The following is a 13,846-nucleotide window of genomic DNA, read 5'->3' on the forward strand; positions in this document are numbered from 1 at the left end:
GAAATTCGAGGACAGCACCCAGGCTATCATAGGTCATTTAGAAAGAGAAATACCTAGATACTGCTAAACTTTACATATAATCTAAATTCTAGATGCCATATGCTATTATGATCTCTATCGTGCACATTTTTTGCTTTCTGTGCCTGCTAGAGTGAAAGTTTATAACTGTGAAATATAGTCAATACAGCATTTTAAATGGCTCAACACTTGTCCTTAGAGCTTAATTCAATAGATTTAGCCTCATGGTAATTACCCATTAGGGAAATGGTTTGTTGTTTTTCAAATACATTTTCCAATATAGTAATTTAATAAACCTTTGGTCACCTGTGATTTGCACTGCCTATAATCCATAAAAGATCCTGAAAAGCTGTATCTATTATTGTTTGAGGATATAACCCACTTTATATGTTTTCCTAAAGAATTACTGTGCATACCACAGGCTACAATTGTGCTGCAGATAAAATCACCGAAGTACTAACATATGTACAAAGCGTCACTTAAATGACAAAGCCATCATTAAATAAACTAAAAGAGCTGTACAAATAATATTTTATTAATGTGTGTATACTTCCTGTTTATAACAGTTTGTAAGGTATGCATACAAATACAAAAACACTTACCTATCTACTGCTATTGCAACCAATGTGAAAACAGAGGCAGATACGGATATCCCTTGAACCATGCCACTCATCTTACATACTGTGCTGCCAAAGGGCCAACCTGTACAAAATGAGAAGTGGTTAAAAGTGCAGTCACATCAATCAATTAATTGTGACTCCACAGAGAGCATTTTGTTTACAGCCCTAAAGCCGCCTCACTTAAGCTTTTAAAAGCCATTAATAACATTAACCTTGTAAATGGTCCTGCAGAATACAATGGTTTTACTGAACCGTTGGTTTTCACATTAATTAGGCAAATAAATTACCCACCAACCTTTTGTTTAAGTGGAGTAAACATTTTTTATAGATTACACTCACACATTTAACGTTAAAACTTGACTATTTTGCTGCATGAGGCACTGGTTTAGGTATTGGGAGCTCTGTGCTTAGCAAAGTAGAATTAATCTTTACTTTCGGGCCATGACGTAAATCCTCAGGTTTCTTAGATATGCACATTTATAGGCAAGATAATGTATGTGTTACTCTTTATTGCAAGGCCCTTTTTCTAACAATGCATAAAAAATTGGTATGAATTATTTGCATTATTTGCATGTTATCTGACATACAGTACAATTGTGTCATTTTTCCCCTTCATTATATGACATTGGAATCAGATATCAGGACAAAGGACAGACTTGTTCAGTGCTGGGAAACTGTGCTTAAAGCTTCCAACTCCAATTGCAGGAACAAAGTACAGGGAGCAAGATTTACACAGATCAACTGGGGTTCTCATTGGATGATTTTTTTGCATTTTAAAACAGTCACTAGCTGTGGAGATTTGGGGAAAAGTTTAGGAAAAGTTTTATTGTGCAATATTGCTTTATGAATACAACTCTAATGTTGCTGGATTACAGCTTCCAACCAACTGAGTGCAGCAGGGGTTACATCCCCTTTAATACTGGGTTCCCTATCCCTCTGGATAGGAAGGGGCAAGGTGCAAACACATACAATGGTATATAACAGCACAATCACAAAAATTGTGGTTGTTTGTAATTGTATCTATCTAAAAGGTAAGCTGAACCCATTTATTCAACACTCCTGGTTGAGTTGGTAAAACCTTCCTTAAAATCAGAGATTTAACCCCCACATCTTGCCCATAGTATTTCTTTAGTGTTTTAATATGCACACTACACAATAGACCCTTTTGGGGCATATTTCACTTCAGTGGCCATCTATGGTTAATTACTACTTCTCCTCTTCCTAATAATGCTAATTTATACTTACACACCAAACTTTGAATGGTTTATTTTTTTCTTTTGAGTATGTGATCAATATATCCCCATAATTCTCACTGTCTGACAATAAGTAGCTCAATAATAGTCGAAAGACCTATACATGCTAACACACGATAGCACACAGTGAAGTCCATAAACTTACATAAATAAGTTGGATGGTTTGATGGAATACATTTATATAAACCTAAATGGAAAGTAAATGGTAAATACCTGCAATAATATTATCCAAGAGGGTTGTCGGCATGCAGAATATCCCAACCAGCAGATCACTAATGGCAAGGTTGAGAATGAAAAGATTGGTAACAGTTCTCATGTGTTTGCTGCTTAGAACGATAAAGCAAACAACTCCATTGCCTAGCATGCAGAGAATAAATATAAGTAGGTATGAAGCAATAAAAACTGCAGCCACTGAGGGTCGATGAAGATAAAAATCCACATAAGTAATGTTAGGCTCTTCATAGTTTAGAGTCTTGTTGAGGCTTTTTCTATACCATATTACAGATAAATTTGAGTCAGGTTTCTCATCCATCATGCACCTAAAAGATACAAAGGAAAAAACACAAGAAGAATTATGGTATTTTGTTCTACAGTATATATAACTCTGTATTTGTTGTTGTTCCAATAGTAAATGCAATAACAAAATACCTTTGCCAGTTAGAATTTTACTAAGACACTCTAAGACCTATGACACAAGTACTGTTTTTCTGCCACCATATTTCACCCAGTACCTGCAGTAATTCAAATGAAGGTATGCCCTCGTGTCACTAGTAATGTCTCTTAAAATGCACATTTGGACACTTTTAGCCTGAAAAACACTTCATGAGCATTATCAAGTGTTTTCTATTGATGTGAGAGGAGGCAATGGTGAAATCAAGTATCTCTTGACAACTTGTATATGTCAGCAGAAAATTTTAAAAATCATCTAAAAATGCATAGACTTATATATAATACAGTTATTTAAACAGCTATTTAAACACTTACTTTCATTCAAATGGGGATACATTTTGCAGTTGTTCTTTAAACAATAATCTGAGACTTTTTAAATTACTCACTGTTGGATTATGATTTCCATCAATTCAGGATACAGATTTTTAGGCAGAACATGAGATATCTGATGTTACATTCAACCTTGATCAATTTTGTGCTTTCAATGAAATCATTTGCTCATCTGTAATTATTAGTGACAAGCGATTTTTTTCTCCAAGCATGGATTCGCAGCGAATTTACCCATTTCACCATTGGTGAATTGTTTTGCGAAACTTCAGCAAAAATTTGCAGCGGAATAATTCGTGGTGCATCAAAAAAAGGACACGGGTGACAAAAAAAAGACATGGGCAGCAAAAAAGCAAAAAGAAACGGGACAGATTCGCTAATCACTAGTAATTATATTTAAGTTGTATTTTCTTTTTCTCACTATGGCATCTCACTGCTTACATGGTTAAAATCAGCAGGGTATTGCATAAATCATTTGTACAATTTTTCAGGATACACAGGCCTAGCAAGACACAACAGTTTAAGATATGAAGGTGAACTCATTTCTAAGCAATAATTAAACTCAGTCTGATTGATATTGCATAAATCATCAGAAAAGTTAGTAGCTGTATTCATACATGACATTTTAACCAATCACAGATGAGAAGAGATTGTTACTATGGAAACTATATGAATGTACAATCTTCTATTGTACAGTATAGTCTATTAAGAGTCATATTAGCAGTGGGTCTTATTTGCATTTTTGGTTAAAGGCGAGAGTAGAGAAAATGTGTTACAGGTAACTTGACATTCTGGATAAGCTGCAGTTACATTAAAAGGAATAGTAAACAGTTTTTAATACTGGGCAAAAATACTTCTATTTTTTGTTATGTGTTGCACTACAAATATGAAATGGTGAATTGCATCAGGTAAAACTGACTTCTGACTGACTTCTTCAATAACTATATGAAAATGCTCCCTCCACATTTTTGCAGTTAAATAAGAAGTCAGTTTTACCCACAGCGATTAACATAGGGAGCAATGTAAGGTCCACACCTTGTGTCTCAACCCTTTCTCCTTGTAGATTGTAAGCTCTTTTGGGCAAGGCTCTCTTCACCTCTTGTATTGGTTATTGATTGCTTTATATGTTACTCTGTATGTCCAGCGCTGCGGAATATGTTGGCGCTTTATAAATAAATGTTAATAATAATAATAATAATAATAATTTTTAGGTACTCTGTTGCCTGTTGGGAGTAAAATTATTTGAAGGTGACAAAATGCTCCTTCTACCATTGCCCACTTGCTTAAATACAGGAAGGTTTCTCTACCAGCATGTGCTATTTGCCCAAAGCAGAGTGGTGGCATAAGGTCAGGTAGCTGCTATCTTGTTACCCACCTATTATTTTGTTGATACACTGATCGGGTGAAAGGGAGGTTTTACCACTCCAACTTGCAATGAAGCAGTAAAAAGTAACTAGCAGTTTATCAGATCACATTTAAGTTACATTGCTATGGGTACTTAGGAAAGTAAGGGATTTGGCTTACATCATGTCATATTTAAAAATGTAATATAAAAAATGTTAGTTTCAGTACAGGATTTGCTCAAGGAGGACTTTTGGGATATATTTTGCAGCTTGCTATATTAGCGCACGGTTTAGCGCACAATTTAACGCACGTAACCATTGCGTTCATAAAACTACTTTTCTGAAAATGACCATTTCCCTGAAAACTGGAGGATGCATCACTCTAGGGCCAACACATACTTGAAAAAATCCCACTGCAAAGTCCATGCTGTGTTGCCAAAAGCTCACCAACCACAATTTTCTTTAAGTACCGCCTGCCCCAAGTAGGTGTTAATCTTCGCACAGACTAATGCGATATTTAGCGCGTTTAACGCTTCATATGTGTTTGTGAATCATGTGTTAGTAGTATTTCTACGCGTGAATTAACGCATTGCAGTAGCGCGTGATTTAACGCTAGAGATGTAGCGAACCTCACAAAAAAGTTCGCAAACCCGTTCGCGAACTTCCGCCAAAAAGTGCGAACGTTCGCGAACTTTGCGAACCCCATAGACGTCAATGGGAAGGCGAACTTTAAAACCTAGAAAAGCCATTTCTGGCCAGAAAACTGATTTTAAAGTTGTTTAAAGGGTGCCACGACCTGGACAGTGGCATGCAGGAGGGGGATCAAGGGCAAAAATTTCTCTGAAAAATACGTTGTTGACACAGCGTTGTGTTTTGTGCTGTAAAGGGCACAAATCACACTACATTTCTAAACTTGTGTAATAAACTGCTTTAAAACGTCCGGCGTCTACATGCCAATCAAGTCGTGTAAAGGTTACGGCCGGTTCACACGCAAAGAAAAACGCTGCATTTACTGCAACGAAAAAAAACGCAAAAAGCTTTAATGATACCGTCAAGTGAGCGAATAATAGTTTTTACTAGTTGCTTGTCACCTCCAGGACGTTCGTCCTGACGGTGGGAATATTTCTGTAGGGGTGTGTTTAGCAGTCACCGTGCTTGTGCGCATGTGCACGGTCAGGCAGAGGTAATTCAATGTACAGTGAAGTGAACCAAAAAACACTGATTCTGCAGTGTGGGCCCAGTTTTGGCCTACTTTATTGATCACCTGCGGTGACCATAAAAGATACGATTTTGCCGCTGTTGCAGAACCCTGAAAAATCGGGAATGTGTACATTCCGGAAAAATTAGGGTTTTTTTGTCGCAGCCACTAAAGCACAGAGGCCAGAAAAAATATGTTAGATAAATGTTGAAAATCTTTGTTTTTTTGTTGTGGCAGCCACTGAAGCACAGAGGACAGAAAAAATATGTTAGATAAATGTTGAAAATCTTTGTTTTTTTGTTGTGGCAGCCACTGAAGCACAGAGGACAGAAAAAAATATGTTAGAGAAATGTTGAAAATCTTTGTTTTTTTGTTGTTGCAGCCACTGAAGCACAGAGGACAGAAAAAATATGTTAGATAAATGTTGAAAATCTTTTTTTTTTGTTGTCGCAGCCACTGAAGCACAGAGGACAGAAAAAATATGTTTGATAAACGATATAACAACCATTTTCTCAGGCAAACCCTTTTCCCAAAACTAATATAGCGTACCAAGCACTGATCAACCATGTTTTAACAGCGAATTTCGATAGCTGCACATTGGAAAACTCCAACCCCCCCTATCTTAGCTGAGGTCAAACGAAGACGAGTAGAATTTAACAAGGTTTTTGAAGCTGGCATTGCCAGACTAGCTAATAGAACCCCCCACTTTCTAAAAATTTGGACGCCCTGGGAACTGTACGCTAATGAAGGCTGAAACCCTATTGTAGCGTTGAAATATAACTACCTAATATGTGTCTTAACAACTACCTTTTTTCATCTTATCTTGAACTGAGACATCATGGAATGCACCACCGTGAAAACCTATATACACCCTTAATAACCTTACCATGCTGCACTGTTATCACATACATGTTTGCATTTATTACTGTCATTGTACAATTACCATTGTCGAAATCTAATAAAAAATATGTTACAAAAAAAAGAAAATCTTTGTTTTTTGTTGTTGCAGCCACTGAAGCACAGAAGCCAGAAAAACTCAGGATTTACCTGCCCAAAAAGTTTGGCTTAAAATGAAACCAGTAGGATTTGCACCCTAGTTTGTACGGTGGTGGAGGAAGATGCTAAAGGACAGCTGTGTGTGGAGTCATGCGGCGTGCAGAGAAGGACAGCTGCATGGGGAGTCAGAACAAGTCTTCCGGCGTGTAGTAACCCTCCGAGATCCATGCCTCATTCATTTTAATAAATAGGCGAGTTCTCTTCTCAGTTACAATGCCTCCTGCTGCACTGAAGGTCCTTTCTGAGAGGACACTTGAGGCGGGGCAAGACAAGAGGTTTATGGCAAATTGTGACAGCTCTGGCCACAGATCAAGCCTGCGCACCCAGTAGTCCAGGGGTTCATCGCTCCTCAGAGTGTCGATATCTGCAGTTAATGCCAGGTAGTCCGCTACCTGCCGGTCGAGGCGTTCTCTGAGGGTGGATCCAGAAAGGTTCTGGCGCTGCCTTGGACTGAAAAAACTTTGCATGTCTGACGTTACAGAGTGGCCAAAGTGCATTGTCCTTGCAGGTGTGCTCGTGGGAGGATTACCGGCACCTCTGCCCCTGGAATGTTGAGTGACATCACCCTTAAAAGCATTGTACAACATGTTTTGCAGGCTGGTTTGGAAATGCAGCATCCTTTCGGACTTGTGGTACGTTGGTAACATTTCTGCCACTTTATGCTTGTAATGAGGGTCTAGTAGCGTTGCGACCCAGTACAGGTCCTTCTCCTTAAGCCTCTTGATACGGGGGTCCTTCAACAGGCATGACAGCATGAAAGACCCCATTCTCACAAGGTTGGATGCAGAGGTATCCATCTCCCCTTCCTCGTTATCAAGGACAATGTCATGCACCACGGTCTCCTCCCCCCAGCCATGTACAAGACCAGGGGTCCCCAAAAGGTGACCACATGCCCCCTGGGAAGCCTGCTCCTGTTGGTCTTCCTCCTCCACAAAGCCACCTTCCTCCTCTGACTCCACTTCTGACACCTCTCCCTGCGTTGCAGCAGGTGCCTGGGCTCGTTCTGGTGATTCCGCCCAGAAATCATGCTCTTCCTGCTCCTGGTCACGCTGGTCTATGGCCTCATCTGTCACTCATCGCACAGCACGCTCCAGGAAGAAAACAAAGGGTATTAGGTCGCTGATGGTGCCTTCGGTGCGACTAACCATATTTGTGACCTCGTCAAAAGGGCGCATAAGCCTGCAGGTGTCGCGCATAAGCACCCAGTAACGGGGGGAAAAAATCCCCAGCTCTGCAGATCCAGTCCTACCACCCAGTTCAAATAGGTATTCATTGACGGCTCTTTGTTGTTGCAGCAGATGTTCAAACATCATTGGCGTGGAATTCCAGCGAATTCCACAAATTAAACGCCTGACTGGCAACTTGTGCCGCCGCTGAATGTCAGCAAGGCGTGCCATGGCTGTGTAGGAACGTCTGAAATGGCCAGACACCTTCCTGGACTACCTGAGAATGTCCTGCAATCCTGGGTACCTCGAGACAAACCGTTGGACTATCAAATTTAGAACATGTGCCATGCAGGGCACATGTGTTAAATTGCCCAGTCTCAGTGCTGCTTCCGCAGATTGCTTCCGTTGTCACACACCACTTTTCCGATCTTCAGTTGGTGTGGGGTCAGCCACCGATCGGCCTGTGAGTGCAGAGATGACAGGAGTGCAGATCCGGTATGGTTTCTGCTTTCCAGGCACGTCATGCCCAAGACAGCATGACAACAGCGTACCTGGCACGTCGAATAGCCTATGGGGAGCTGGGGGTGCACAGGTGTGGAGGAGGACACAGCAGCAGAGGAGGAAGAAGCCGAGGAAGAAGCCGAGTTAGAAGACGAGTTAGAAGACGAGTTAGAAGACGAGTTAGAAGACGAGTTAGAAGATGAGTTAGAGAGCGAAGGAGGAGTAGAGGTGGTGGCAGACCCGCATGCAACCCGTGGCGGTGACACCAACTCCACTGTTGTTGAACCACGCATTCCCTGCTTCCCAGCCATCACCAGGTTCACCCAGTGAGCAGTGTAGGTGACATACCTGCCCTGACCATGCTTGGAGGACCATGTGTCAGTAGTCATATGGACCTTTGCCCCAACACTAAATGACAGAGATTTGGTGACTTGGCTCTGCACATGCTGGTACAGGTGTGGTATTCCCTTCTGGGGAAAAAAATTGCAGCTGGGTACCTTCCACTGCGGTGTCCCAATTGCTACAAATTTGTGGAAGGCCTCAGAGTCCACCAGCTGGTATGGTAAAAGCTTGCGGGCTAAGAGCACAGACAAGCCAGATGTCAGACGCCGGGCAAGGGGGTGACTCGGAGGCATTGGTTTCTTACGCTCAAACATGGCCCACACAGAAACTTGGCTGGGGCAGATGAGCAGGAACTGGTGGTCAAGGTGGAAGGCGGAGTGGAGGGTGGTTGACACGGGTCAAGGACAGCAGAGGTAGAGCAGTAAGATGCTGGACCAGAAGGAGGGTGGCTTTGAGTTTGGCTGCTGCCTTTGAGGTGTTGCTCCCATAGTGCTTTGTGTTTGGCATTCATGTGCCTTCGCATAGCAGTTGTACCTAAGTGGGTGTTGGGCTTCCCAAGACTCAGTTTCTGACTGCACTCATTGCAAATTACAGCGCTTTTGTCAGAGGCACACACATTAAAAAAATGCCACACTGCTGAGCCTTTTGATGCGGGCTTTCTAGCAGTAACAGTAGAAGTTGGTGGGTGCGTTGGCTGGCTGACCACAGGTGCCGATTCATGTTGTTGCCCTACTGTTCCCTGCAAGCTGTCCCTGCTTCTTCTAAGTGTTATTCTCCTCCTGCCTCTCTGACTCTCCGTTTCTCCATCTGAACTATCCTCCTCTTGCTCTCTTCTTCTGGGCACCCACAAAACATCAATCTCCTCATCATCATTCTCCTCAGATGCATCAATTTCTTCTGACAGCTCACAGAAGGCAGCAGCAGCGGGGACCTCATCACACCTTATGTCCATTTCTGTTGTGTTGCCTGCCTTAATTATGATATCTGGTGTAAGTCCTCATCTCCTTCATCTTCTTCTGGCAATAATGGTTGCGCATCACTCAGTTCAACAAACTCATGTGAAAACAACTCCTCTGACTCATCCAGTGAAGAAGGGGCGGCGGTGGTGGAGGAAGTGGTACGTGGGGTGCCCATAGCAGAGGAGGATGAGGATGTTGTGGCAAAGTTAGAAACGGTAGAGGATGGGGTGTGCTGTGTAAGCCAGTCAACTACCTCTTCAGCATTTTTGGAGTTCAGGGTAAGTGCCTTCAGAACACTGGTCGATTTCCTTGGGCCACAGGATATCATAGCAGCACGGCCCCTAGTGCCTCTGCGTGGCGGCCTGCCTTTGCCTGGCATTTTTTTTTATTTTTACAAAACAACAACAACAACAACTTGGGTGATGTTTCTGGACACGGAATTATTATTGTTATTTAGACAGAATGTGAAAAAGCTCACACAACCAGGTGGCACTTGGTTGAAGAAGACACTGGCAACAAGGCCTGCAATGGCAAAGTATACAGTAGTGGATATAGTATTGCTGGTGGAAATACGTCACTCAGGTGATGTTTCTGGACACAGAATTTTTATTGTTATTTAGACAGAATGTGAAAAAGCTCACACAGCTAGGTGGCACTTGGTTGAAAAACCACACTGGCAACAAGGCCTGCAATTGCAACGTATACAGTAGTGGATGTAGTATTGCTGGTGGAAAACGTCACTCAGGTGATGTTTTTGGACACGGAATTATTATTGTTATTTTTAGACAGAATGTGAAAAAGCTCACTCAGCTAGGTGGCACTTGGTTGAAAAACACACTGGCAACAAGGCCTGCAATGGCAACGTATACAGTAGTGGATGTAGTATTGCTGGTGGAAAAACGTCACTCAGGTGATGTTTCTGGACACGGAATTATTATTGTTATTTTTAGACAGAATGTGAAAAAGCTCACACAGCTAGGTGGCACTTGGTTGAAAAACACACTGGCAACAAGGCCTGCAATGGCAACGTATACAGTAGTGGATGTGGTATTGCTGGTGGAAAAATGTCACTCAGGTGATGTTTCTGGACACGGAATTATTATTGTTATTTTTAGACAGAATGTGAAAAAGCTCACACAGCTAGGTGGCACTTGGTTGAAAAACACACTGGCTACAAGGCCTGCAATGGCAGCGTATACAGTAGTGGATGTAGTATTGCTGGTGAAAAAATGTCACTCAGGTGATGTTTCTTGACACGGAAACTACACGGAACTACTAGGAGCAGCACACCAGTCCCCAACACAGCTAGACTAATAGCACTGGGCACTATAAATTACAGTAGCAAAGTAAAAAAACACAAATTAAAAAAATGATGTTTATGTGTGGTTGGTGCTTAGTGCACTACTATGACCAGCACACCTGTCTCCAACACACACAGACAGAGCTGCAGTACACAATGAAAAGAAAACTAGAGTAACAGTAATCAGAAAATAAAAGCAGTCCTTACAAGGATTATTGGGTTACAGCAGATGATCAGCACAGGACAGCTGCCCACAGCAGCTATATACAGAGCAGTAGAAAGTAGATCACTAGTCAGCAAAGCTACCTAAACTGTCCCTCAAATTCCTGCACAGCTCTCTCCCTATGTGCTAATACAGAGTAGTAGAAAGTAGATCACTAGTCAGCAAAGCTACCTAAACTTTCCCTCAAATCCCTGCACAGCTCTCTCCTATACTAACTCTTCAAGCACACACAGGCAGAATGTAAAATGGCTGCTGGGCTTCGGTGGTCCAGGAGGGAGAGCTGCCTGATTGGCTGCCATGTATCTGCTGGCTCTGGGGTGAGAGGTCAAAATTTGGCGCCAGCTAAGGCAAACCCAAATTGCAAACATACGTGGAAAGTTCGCGAACTTGCGAACTTGCGAACACCCGATGTGTTTGCCGGCGAACAGTTCGCTACATCCCTATTTAACGCATGCGAAATCACTTTGATGAATCGGTCGTTATTTATCATGTCAATTTGAACGCAAAAAACCATGACGATAACGCTTATCAACCTTTAGTGAATAAACCCCATAATCTGTTGGACCTGCTGCAATCTGGTTTTTGGCCTGCGCACTCTACTGAGACAGCATTGTGCAGAGTTAGAAATGATCTTTAGGTTGCCAAAGCTAAAGGTCACTTTTCTATACTAATCCTCCTCGATCTATCGGCTGCGTTTGACACTGTCAGCCACCCCCTCCTGATGCAAATTCTGCATTCGATTGGTATCCGTAGTCAGGCAGCATCCTGGATCTCTTCTTACCTCTCTAGCTGATCCTTCGCTGTCTCCTTTGCAAAAAAAAACTCATCTCCAGTTCCATTAATGTGGGGGTACCCCAAGGCTCTGTACTTGGCCCGTTGATGTTCTCCCTCTACACACTGTCTTTGGGAGATCTTATCCTTTCATTTGGCTTTAAATATCATGCTGATGATGTTCAAATTTATTTTTCGACCCCTTCATTAACAGTCGAAACTGAGTCTCAAATCTCTAACTGTCTTCTAGCTATCTCAATTGGATGAACCAACGCCACCTCAAACTGAACCTAACAAAAACCGAATTAATGATATTTACACCTAAGCCTGGTCCTACCCTTCCCCTTTACTATCTCTTTCGATGGAATCCCTCATCAACCCTGTTGATTCGGCACGTTGTTTGGTGGTGATCTTTGACTCCTGTCTCTCCTTCTCTGACCATATTAACACCACTGTCAAAACCAAAAACTTTTTCTTACACAATATTGCTAAAATCCGTTCCTTTCCTATCTTTCTACTGCAACAGCTAAGCTGCATGCTCTTATCCTATCCAGACTTGACTACTGTAACCTGCTTCTAACCGGCCTCCTATTGCCCCCCCCCCTACAGTCTATATTAAATACTGCTGCCAGAATTCTCATCCTCTCATACAGGAGAGTTCAGGCCCTTCCCCTGCTAAAGTCCTTATCATGGCTTCCCATTAAACAAAGACTATCTTACAAACTCCTTCTCTTAACCTTCAAAGCCCTCTATTCTCTTGTGTCTCCATACGTCCCTCCATTCCTCACAGAGCAACCACTTGGTAGTTCCCCCCACTACTACTGCCCCTTACATGTGGAATGCCGTCCCTGATTTCCTCCGGAGAGAATCAGACTTTTTAAAACTAAACTTAGACTAAGGGGCACATTTACTAACCCACGAACGGGCCGAATGCGTCCGATTGCGTTTTTTTTGTAATGATCGGTAATTTTGCGATTTTTTCGGCGTCTTTACGTTTTTTGCGTAAAAACGCGAGTTTTTCGGCGTCATTACGAAAGTTGCGCAAAGTCGCGATTTTTTCGTAGCGTTAAAACTTGCACGAAACATCGCGCCTTTTAAGTTTTAACACTACGAAAAAGGTGCGACTTTGCGCGCAAGTGTTAACGCTACGAAAAAATCGCGACTTTGCGAAACTTTCGTAAAGACGCCGAAAAACTCGCGTTTTTACGCAAAAATCGTAAAGACGCCGAAAAACTCGCGTTTTTATGCAAAAATCGTAAAGACGCCGAAAAATCGCAAAAAATACGAAAAAGTCGCAAAATGTTCGTTTCCAATCGGAATTTTTCCAATTCGGATTCGAAATCGTGTCTTAGTAAATCAGCCCCTATGACTACCTCTTGAAGCACTTGCACAGCCTCTGATCTGGGAACTAGCACTTATATTGTAGTGTCACCCACTGTGACCTACAGCACTTATATTTGCCTATTTGTGTTACCCTCCTATCTAGATTGTAAGCTCTACGGGGCAGGGACCTCCATCTTTTTGTGTCTTTGACTCTTTAACTTATTGCAACTGTATCTTGTTTTTATTGTTATACTTTGTATTCATCTATCCAAATTGGTGAAACCATTAAACTTTCAAATCCCCCAATTTATGCAAAATTATGGGTACAAAATAAATCAAAACAAAAATGAGAGACTTACTCTTGTCAAGACCTTATCCCCCCCCTGCTGGAATCAATTTAAGAAATCCAAAACACGTATGAAAAGACACAGTGCACATAAAATACCCACATTTTGTCTCAGCTCATTAACACAATCAGATAAATACATTTTACATCTCTAAGACATGGCCCAGATGAAGAAACTACATAAAAAAATTTAAAAGCTTAAGACTATATAAAAACATATAAAACATAATAAAACAAAACCAATAGGATTGCAGTTCCATCAACATGGATTTAAGATATTTTAGGACACCACAGGAAATAATATTTTGGCATTTTAGAACTTTCTGGATAATGGATTTAGATAACTCTACTTCAACAGGAAGATAAAATGCCATCTTAGCTATGCCACCAAGCTAGGCACCTTGCCCAGATGGCTTTATAATTTGTTACTC

General features: G+C 41.7%; 1 protein-coding gene across 1 annotated transcript in view; it reads right to left on the minus strand.

The window, feature by feature from the left end:
- The window catches only part of npffr2 (neuropeptide FF receptor 2), a 67,855-nt gene that overhangs the window by 16,357 nt on the left and 37,652 nt on the right, over positions 1-13,846 (minus strand). Inside the window, exons 2-3 of the mRNA XM_002940351.5 lie at positions 2,105-2,430; positions 621-720 (exon numbers count right to left, since the gene is read on the minus strand). Coding sequence (XP_002940397.1) covers positions 621-720; positions 2,105-2,426 — 422 coding nt within the window. The 5' untranslated portion in view covers positions 2,427-2,430. The remainder of the gene's footprint in view (positions 1-620; positions 721-2,104; positions 2,431-13,846) is intronic.

Source organism: Xenopus tropicalis, chromosome 1 (assembly GCF_000004195.4).
Source record: "Xenopus tropicalis strain Nigerian chromosome 1, UCB_Xtro_10.0, whole genome shotgun sequence".
Classification (NCBI taxonomy): domain Eukaryota; kingdom Metazoa; phylum Chordata; class Amphibia; order Anura; family Pipidae; genus Xenopus; species Xenopus tropicalis.